A 10,656-nucleotide genomic window follows, 5' to 3' on the forward strand; every position below is an offset into this window, starting at 1 on the left:
TTCCGTTTTAAGCTGGTACATGTGGTATATAGCATTTTTGTCCCTTAATTCTTTTATGATTTTTCTATAATTTTCTGGAGTGTTTGTTTGGATTTTTACCTATTCTAATTTTGTTTGTTTTATTGTGTAATTATCTTTTCCAACTATATTGTTTAGCTGATCAATAAGCGGGTCTATTATTTGCGCCTCGACAAATATTGGTGATGCTTTTGTAATGTGTGTTGGTTAAGTTGTGGTATTGCCTGTTGCGTCATCGTCTAATTCTTCCGTTAGCGAGCTGAAGGAGTTTCTTAATGGTAATTCTTGCAGCCATCGCTGCCTTTCCATATCTAGATTACCTGTTATTTTTCGTTTTTTATTGTAGCTGGCCACCTTCCAGCTTTCATCCTGTTGAGTTGTTTCTTTATTGGTTTCCATATCAACTTCAATTGTAACTGAGCAGTCCTGTTCTTGATTTATTTGTTGACTTGTTTTTGATGTATTTGTTGTTTTATTTATGTAGTATTGTTCGTCTTTGTTAATCATTTTTATCGGCGAGATTTGTTTTTTCATGGTAGGTTTGCTTGTAGTCTTCTTAATAGAAGACACGGGTTTCCACCATTTATCTATGCGCGTAGCGTAACTTTCTCGTTTACGTTCTTTAACTTTAACTTTAACTTTAACTTTAACTTTAACTTTAACTTTAACTTTAACTCTAACTTTACGTTCGTAACTTTCTCTTCCCTACTTGCCGCACTTTTCTGAAGCACCATTTTTCACGTCCGCTTAGCTTGGCTGCGCGGGCAGAACTGATTTCGATAAAGTGAGCAAGAACACAGAAATGTTTCAACTATATACAAACTAATGAAATATGTAGTTTATTCTATCTTGCAGTAAATGTTTTTTTGTACGTGATTTTATTCATTTTTGTAACAGACAAAAGTTTATACACAGAAGTATGTTTTTTTAAGAACCGCTATGGCTAGCAGGGATAGAGATCATGGACTGAAATACTTAAGTGGAGCTGAAAAACTAAAACGGAAGAAACAGCGAGACGGTTATATTAAACAGCAAACAAACATTTTGAAATATGTAATTGAAACTACTAGTCATTTAAGACAGCCAAACGAAGGTGAAGAACATACGATAATGAATCAGATCCCCCTGGAAGAGGAAAACCAAGAGTTAAATACACCTATGAAGGAAAATGAAGAAGACACCAATGAAACTGAATTAGACGAAAATAGAAACAATAAAAAAACGAGCGATTGTGAAACTTATCAAGAAAAAGATATTGAAAATATGGAAATTGAAGCGCAAAAAGAAGAAAACAGAAATTTCGACATTGAAGATCCTAGCACGTGGCCAATTGACAGAACACAACAAACAGTCAATTTAATAGTTCAACATGGTCCTGTACAAGTTACTCAGTTTAACTTCTCTAAGAACGAAAATAACAGGAGTTTTTCTGCAACATATTATATTTTACGAAAATACTGACGAATGGACAAAGGACAACACGAAGATGGCTAATTTATTTTAAATCTGAAGACAAGGTTTACTGTTTCGCTTGTAAATTATTTTCCATTACTGATATTTCATTGGGGGCAGACGGATTTTGCGATTGATCCCATTTAACACAGCAAATCAAAATGCACGAACGATCTGCGGTACATTTAAGAGCTATAAACAAGTGGCTTCAAACTGAACAAAATTTTCGCACTGGCAATCTACTTGATAAAGAGGGCAAACAATTTTTAAGACTGGAAACGGCACGATACGAACAAGTTTTCCAAAGAATAACTGCTGTTATTTTATATTTGGCGCAACATAATTTAGCTTTCCGAGGAAGTTTCGATACTTTGTACACACCGCACAATGGTAATTTTTTGAGTTTAATACAATTAATTACAAAATTTGATTCTGTTCTAAATGATCATTTAAACAGAACAGCCATAAAAGGGCATCATTATTTATCGCATTCAATTCAAAACAAATTAATAAGTACAATGGCAAATAAAGTAAAAAAAGTAATTATCGATGCAATAAGGAGAGCAAAATATTATTCCATTTTATTGTACACCAGATGTGAGCCATTAAGAGCAATTATTGTTGTTTTTCGTTATGTCAACATAACATACGAGGAGGTTGAAATTAAGGAACATTTTATCAAACTTGAGATATTGAGTTGGCAACGAAGTGATTGCGGATTTTGTCATTAGGTGATATTGACAAAATGCGCAATCACTTAGTTGCCAATCCAATAGTTCACGATAGAATAGGAAGGGGACTATCTGAAACTATCATGCTCATTCTGGATCAGTTGGGAATAAAAATATCCGACTGTCGCGGACAAGGATGGCGTCAATATGAGGGGAATATCAAGGAGTACAAACATTGACACGTATATTACGTGTAAATCCTAAAGCGTTTTATGTACCATGCGGTAGTCACAACTTGAATTTGTTATTGGAAGATATAGCAAATTTATCAACCTAAGCACTACATTTTTTTGATGTTTTACAAAAAATTTACACGATATTTGCAGCATCGACATCGCGTTGGGATGTTTTAAAAAAATACACTGAAAAAATTACACCTAAACCGTTATCAGAAACTAGATGGAAATGCCGTTTTGATAGTGTAAAGGCTATTTGATTTTATGTTCGTCAATTTCGAAACGCTTTGATTGAAATTGACAACCACGAGTCTGACAATAAATTGAAAATTGAGATTTTTTCTATAGTGCGCAAGATAAATGAATTTGAATTTATTGCCAGTCTTATCATTTGGTACGAAATATTATCAAAAACTAACATCGTCGGCAAAGTATTGCAAAATCAAAAGATGCGAATCGATTTAGCCACGAAGCATCTGAAAGATCTTAACGTATTCTTTGCGTAATATAGAAATGAAGGATTTAGCAAAGCTATGATCGCAGCAAATGAAGTTGCAAAGGAAACGGACATAACACCACATTTCAAATCATCATACAGGGGCAAAAAATAGAAATTATTCGATTATGAAGGACAGGATGAATCATCGATGATCAACGATAAAGAATCATTCCGTGTCCATTACTTTTTCAAAATAATAGATAGTGCGTTAGTATCCTTTACAAGTAGATTCGAATTATATGCAAATCACCAAAATATTTTTGATTTTCTATACATGAATGAGATTGGAAATTTAGATGATGAATATTTATTAAGGTATTGTCAAGATCTTCACTTACGTTTGAAAGGAGATTTCGAGGGAACTGAAATGTTTGAAGAAATTAAGATGTTACAGCCAATAACGAAAACGAATTATTCGGCTTTAGATTCGATGAATTACATTGTAAAGAACAATCTCTCGGAAGCATATCCAAATTTATTAATCGCATTACAAATTATGTTAACGATGCCAGTAACCGTGGCTTCAGCGAAACGTAGTTTCTCGCGATTGAAACTAATAAAAAATTATCTGCGATCATCGATAAGCCAAGAGAGATTTTCATCTCTGGCTATTCTGTCAATAGAAAGTGAAGTAGCAAATTCAATCGATATTGATGTTATCAAAGATTTGACTTGGAAAAACGGCAAGAAAAATTATTTATTATTATTATTGGATTGTATTATTATTTAATATTCATCTTATAAAAAATTGATTGATATAAAATATGTTATATTTAGTGAAGTGATGATTTTGGAATATACCGTTATCTGTAAAACTTATTTACTTTATTATGAAACTTGTTATTGTAATAACTAACAAACTATGTATAATGCAAGGATATTTATTAATGTTAACAAAAAGGTTTGAAACTAATAAAGCTTTACTAATAATTTTAATCGAATGGTGCAAGGGAGCCTTGGATTTCATAATACGTGTGACCTGTTTCGATGGACTACGTTCTTCGTAAGGGACTACACACTTCGTAAGATCGTTAGAGAGCAAGTTATACATATAGGTACGTTGTCGCAAGAATTCTACGGAAAATTAATCTAGCTTGTCTGAAGAGACAGTTTTATCGACATATTAACGGTTCGACCTTTGATCTCCGATTACGAGGATCGGCAGTTACTGACTGGAGTCTTAAAAATCTTTCGTAACATATGCTGTTATTTACAAACATCTTTCAGAATGTTCATAAATAAATTTGGTGTTCAAAATAAACAGATTCCTAGAAAATGTGAAACATTCGGATGAGGTTGTAACAGAATCAGAGATTATAAACGTATATAAAGTGTGGCATCAATGGAATAGTTCGTAGAAAGACGTACAGTAACACGCGAGAAACATGTCTCTTAAAATCTTCACTTTTCTGTTCCTCTTACTCATCGTCGAGTCGTTTGGTGCTGCTGTTTATGGTAAGTTTTCTCTGCGATGTTTACAGTTTTCTAATTGCCATTTATTTTAATAATACAGTAGCGGACAAAAGTTTAAGACGAAATGGAAGAAATAAATAATTGATTTACTTTCCATAAAAAATATAAATACAGTGTTCTACCTTGGGCATTAACTAATTAGACATTTGTTTGTACACTTATAAAAATAATTTCATTTTGATATTTTGCTCAGTAGCTAAGTTATAAAAAAGGAACGAAATCTGCATAATATTTCGTCGGTCAAAAGCTTAAGACTACACAAAAAATATTAACTTTTGGTAAGAAAATATACACAATTTTTATTTAAATTTAATATTTTGTCCGATATCCGTTATTTCTTATCACTTCGGTACATTTTCTTGGCGTAGAATCTATTAATTTTTTACATTGATCTACCGTAATATTACTGCAAACTGTTTCAATTGTAGAATAAAGTTCATTTAAATTTTTCGGTTTATAAGCTTGTACTGTCTTTTTTATAATGCTCCACAAATTCTCGATTAATTTAATGTCTGGTGATTGCGACGGCCACGGCAACACGGTAATATTTTCTTCTTCGAAGCACTGTTTCATAACCCGAGCTATGTGCTTCGGATCATTATCATTTTGAAAAATAAAATCATCATTCATATTGTTGCGTACGAAAGACAACATTGTGTTCTTGAGTATGTCCAGGTATTGAAAACGGTCCATAATTCCATTGATACGACATATCGGCAGATTTTGCCAATCTTCACTTGCCCAATGCTTATGAGCTCTAGCAAATGCAAGTCGTCTTTTTCGATTCCTAGAACTCAGCAGTGATTTCTTTTGGGGTTTTCGCCCACTTAAGTTAAAGTCTTCTAATCTTCTCCTAACTTCTTTAGTTCTAGCACTAATTTGTGTATCATTTTTATAGTTTATCTCCGCAGCAATATTATTTGCACTACGAAAACGATCCATTTTCGGCGTTGTTTTCCGTTTTTCGATTGATCGCGATACATGCCTGCCTTTAAAAATTTATACCAAGCATGCTTACAAGCCGTTTCTGACCTGTTCACTATATTTGCTATTTCGCAGCCTTACGATTTGTTCTCTTTCGTTTTCAAGTAAGTTCTTTGATTTACCCATAGTCTGTTCCTATCTAAATGGATTTTAAGCAATAAAAGAATACACTAAATAATGATTTTGACATTCCAGAATCAAAATGTTCAAAAACTGTACTCATATTCACGTTTTACACAGATCGTCTTAACCTAATGTCCACTGCTTATAAGTGCTAAGCGGTAACGAACTGTTGTAACTCCTACATTGTTTATATTTAACAACTGACGGTCTGAAGTTACGAAGGTCAAACATACAACTATGTCATTCCAAAGACACAAACCGAATAGAAGAACAATATGCGTATAAGATGTTTATAATCCGATTTACAAATCATCTTCTTAAACTTTTGTCCGCTACTGTATATTATAATTTCTACTAATTACATTGACAAACTTTTTTCAGAAGCAAAACGAAATTGTATACCGGGTAAAAGTTACTTTGATGGGTGCAATACTTGTTTTTGTCAAGGAAGTGGAGATATAATCTGTACCTTGAAATACTGTGAAATAATCGATTCCAAAACTGGTACTACGAAAATGGCAGAATACATACCCCCTCCGGACGATTTTTGGAGTAACTAACGATATTAATCATTTATAAGTACATTAACACTTGGTCAGTCGTTCAAACTGTCGTGGGCAGCACAAATTAGAATATCATATGCTTTTCAACGAACTATTGTATATCTGATCAGTAACAAACAAGATATTTAAAAAGAATAAATTATTATCTCAAAAACTGAATTTATTATCTAACACTATTTTCCTTTGCCATTATCTCTTACATAAATATCATAGAATGCACTAACCTAAACAATACTTTTTCTCTTTCTTTTGTTTGCAATTGCCTAATTATATAATGAAACAAAACTACATTACTAGGATATTAAAAGAAATAAGGATATATATGTACATATACAGTATATGTCACAAAAGTATTCGGACAACTTCTAAAACAGAATAACTTTTTAAAAGTTGCACCAAACGGCTTGATTTTTTGTTGGGAAGTTTACTACTAGTAAACGTTATTTTAGTAACGTTAGTAGTAAACAATTTTTTTATTGGAGCTTGCAATAAAAATATAAGAGATACGTTTTGTAGATTTATATCGATTATATATTTACAAGTCGAAAATTTCATCAAAATGAGTTAACATTGTCATGACTTGTAAGTTATAATTGTAACGGTAAAAAAATGACAATCCTTGATTTTCGCAGCTTATAACTGTAATAATAAATCTAAAAATCTTTACATCTTCCAATGTTTGCCGCTTGTTTCTACATAAACCGATTTAGATCAAATTTTCAGCGCAATAATTTCTAAATCATACAAAAGATATGTAATGGTTGAGATTTTACGATATGTATGATTTATAAATAATTGCATCATCACCGAAATAAATCACAGGCAACACTGGAAAATACTTCGAGCGATCAGTTTCGTCTCTAACAGAAATAACTTCCGTCATTTGCCAATCAATCCGAAGGGACTCAGGCACTGCAGTACCAGGAGTAAATTAAATTCTACTTTTTAAACTACTTTGTCCAAATATAAATTCTGTGAGGTGTCTTGTTGCTTTTCAATTGCTCTCCTGGTCTTTATTTCTATATTCGACGTATTCATAGCAGAGCGATCCAAAATCAGGTAATAGCTGTCAATTTATAGAAAGTTGTTGTCAACGAATTTTGGAGTACGATATAGAAATATTTAATACATTAAAAATGAAAATTAGCGGATGAAATAGAAAGAGAGCCTCAATGTTTGTAAGAAGGTAAGTAATTTCATAGTGATTCGACAATAACTGGCAGTTGTATGCAATTTTAAATAAAAAAAAATTTATTGTAATTAGATTTCCGGTGAAATTAAACATTTGGGTAGTGGTAAGGAACGTTCATTGACAAATAACGAGACAAGAAACAGAAAGCCGTGAAGAATTCAGGTATCGAGTATATAAACGAGTATGGCAAATGGAAACTTGTGTCGAAGAAGCAAGTCTCCATCAATGTTCGGGACTGTCATCAAAAAATTGGAAAGTTGGCTGTAACACAATTTCGATGAACATCATTCATGGATTGTGCAGAAGATTTTATAGATTAAAACCAGCAAACACTTTTCCCGATACAGTTCATAAACATAGATGAACCAAAGAGTAGGGGACCTAAGAAATCTGAGGAGACACCAAGAAAGCTTGCCGGTTACAACATTAATGATAAACCAGTGCCTTAAGACTTCTAATATTACTATAAAACATATTCGTGTCTTGCATAAGAAAATGAAAGGTGGGGAAGTAGCTTACACGGATAGAAATTCATAAAGTTAGTTTCTACATATATCTGATCAGGTGTAGATACTATTATACATCACATATTATGCTACCTTGATCGCTACAGTGAGCAATGAATTTTTTTTACGTTTTTCTGTAAATTTTATTAAATACAGTAACGACCTTCTTCTAGATATCCATTCCTATATTATACAGTCTTGGAACACTTGGAGACAAACTTTAGCAGCATGCAGTACTCGTCAAAACAAGGAAAAGAATTTTAATAAACGTGGACTCAAGAACCATTAGTTTCGGAGTTATGAAATGTTTAGTCTATAAAAGTATGTAGTGTGTATAGTAAACCAGCTGCTAAGTTAAATGAGTTAATACAACGAATCGAAGATTGTTACCGAAGAGTAAGAAAAATGTTTCGACGGGAAAGACCTTTCAACGAGTATGTGCTTCTATGAAAAATCGTGACAAAGGATGTGTTGTAACGAACATATACTGTAAAAGTAATGTCTTATTGATAAAAAGATCTCATAACTCCGAAACTAATCGTTTGTGAACACATATTTACTAAGATCCTTTCGCTTGTTCTATATGTTTCTAAGGTTTGTCCCTAACGTTTTTGTACGCACTGTATGCATCAATAAACCTCTATAAATACTTCTTGTTATTCTGTACGCAGATACATATTTACGAAGTTCTTAATATGTCAAACGATTTCGGCGACTTGTGTTACTTGTCTTATACTAACAATAAACCTGTTAAACACTATATGCATTGTTGTACCTTATATCATCTGGATATCTATCACTAATAGCAGATGCAAGAATGACTACTTACTCAAATCGCTCGTCAATTACGTGAGAACGAAATCGCTACTAGTAGTCGCTTTACCGTAACAAAACGCCTACATAAACAAGATCTTTTTAATCAATTAGTTATAAACAGTCGTACCACGTTGCACGCGCTGTTTACGACAGATACTTGCTTGTGCACATACTCCGCATTTGATATCTAATCTATTGCTGAAACATTTTTGGATCAATGTGATTGAAATTTCTTTTATTATTACTTTAGCTGTATTTCCGTATACTCTATCTTTTATAACGCTTCATATTAAATTGAGGGTGTTGTGGCTTTCGGATAAAAAAGATATCTCGGTTCCTATTTGGCCTTATGCAACATTTCCTTTCTCTTTTCTAATTCGTAGAAAAATACTAATTTTACAATGACCTACATGGTAATACAAAGTGATCACAATTTTAGATGTTATTTTATTTATTTATGCGAAAAGATGATATATAGACTTTGCTAACATTTCTGAATAGTTTGAAATTATAAGTCGATTAGTTTCAACTTGTAATCATAACACAACTTTTAAAAAATAGAAGAAGACCCCGCTAGTAGTTGAGCGACAAAAATTATAGAAATTAATGTAGCAATGTAGTATAGTATAGTATCGTGAACGGATTGCTTGGGAGATATCAGGTGTGTGTTGTCAACGTTATCATGGAGTGTTGTCAGCGTTGTCATGGAGTGTTGACAGCGTATTTTAAAAAGAACCGTTATAACGAAGTCAGTTAGTGACGAATAATGATTGCGTAAACATAGATTGACGGAGCACTATACCATTTTCTCACATAAATTTTTACGAAGACGCCTTTTTAATTCCTAAATAGCTTTTTATAAAAACTAATAAGCAGGATGGAATTTGGCATATTTTTTAAGAATGACAAAAGTTACATTATCGCAATTATATTGAGATGGAAGTGTTGTTTTCCGTGATAATTGTAGCTACTGACTGTAAATGTCGCTGATGCAGTACTACTATATTTTCTTCTCATTTAAGAATTGTGGAAGAAGAATCGGACACAGGCGCCGGGATTTGAATCCGGGACCCGAACGTTCGTAACGTGCGCTGCCGTCGTCCGACACAAATTAGTGTCGAGTGGTGGTATTTGTGCTGTCGAGTGCTGCCACAATATATACATTTATAATACATTTTGTACATACAATTTTACAAAAATAATTAACAAGTTAAAAAGTGCCATTTTGAGCACCTTCTACTTTTTCTTATGCCTCAGGAAACTAACCAATTTTTACGTATCTATCTCATTTGATAGATACTTTTAATACTTATAACTTATATTTCAAAAAATATATGTTAAAAAAGATACATATTAAATATATACTTGTCGGGTTTGCATTAGAATTAGGGTTGGAGACGTGAAACGAATCTTCGTTTGGATTACACGTTGTCGTTATGCAATAGAGAAGGCATTGGCTAGTGCAAATACGATTATCATAGAATCGGACACGTAACCGTGATAATTAGATACTCTAGAAATTAATGACAATGATCCAAGGTTCAATAACGAATCCGCGGTCGACGGGATGATAGATGAACGTACTCCCAAAATCTAAGTCGGATGCATAATATTCACTGGTCGTAAAGGGTTACTTCCTTCATCAGTGAGATCGCGAACGAGAATGTCTTTCCCGTCCCGATGATGCCACAGAGGAAAACTATAATGGGGTGTGTCTAAGGACACGAGATCATCGGATTCGTCGACAAAAGCCTTCGTTCAGAAAGTAAGGGAAATTGGCGTTGCTGCTAATTGGTCAATCTCCATATCGGTGGTTAGAAAAAGATGCTAGCCGCCCTCGAGGGAAAGTTGCTAGTGGGAGACGTCGTTCGTGGAAAAATAGGTCTCTCCTGTCTTCCTGTAACTGGAACAAAGACTGTGTATCTGTTGAGGGATTTTAGGTAACTAGATATTAGTGTTTATAACGGTCCTTGGGCTAGCCGATCACGTACTGCGGAGACGCGTCGACATCTGGTAAACATCCTGCCCAGAGAATAGGATCTGCGTGTGGCGAGCTACGGGACAGAAACCGTTGGAATGTTTACTGCCACGTGCCGCTACAAATCTTTCTTTTAAGGAGAGCT

General features: G+C 33.5%; 1 protein-coding gene and 1 pseudogene across 2 annotated transcripts; both read left to right on the forward strand.

Annotated features, from left to right (window-relative positions):
• The first annotated feature begins 797 nt into the window (after nucleotides 1-797).
• LOC112212445 lies at nucleotides 798-1,424 on the forward strand (annotated as a pseudogene).
• Nucleotides 1,425-4,055: 2,631 nt separating this feature from the next.
• On the forward strand, nucleotides 4,056-6,178 carry LOC100744171 (serine protease inhibitor 3-like). 2 transcript variants are annotated; one of them, XM_003487635.4, is made up of 2 exons: nucleotides 4,056-4,331; nucleotides 5,838-6,178. In XM_003487635.4, the coding sequence occupies exons 1-2, from the start codon at nucleotides 4,262-4,264 to the stop codon at nucleotides 6,014-6,016; spliced, it is 249 nt and encodes an 82-aa protein (XP_003487683.1). In that variant the 5' UTR covers nucleotides 4,056-4,261; the 3' UTR covers nucleotides 6,017-6,178. The 2 variants fall into 2 exon arrangements, with proteins under 2 accessions (XP_003487683.1, XP_012238213.1); XM_012382790.2 differs by having other exon boundaries at nucleotides 4,197-4,331; nucleotides 5,841-6,178.
• Nucleotides 6,179-10,656: the final 4,478 nt, after the last annotated feature.

The sequence above is a fragment of the Bombus impatiens genome, unplaced genomic scaffold, assembly GCF_000188095.3.
Source record: "Bombus impatiens unplaced genomic scaffold, BIMP_2.2 scf_0183, whole genome shotgun sequence".
Taxonomy (NCBI): domain Eukaryota; kingdom Metazoa; phylum Arthropoda; class Insecta; order Hymenoptera; family Apidae; genus Bombus; species Bombus impatiens.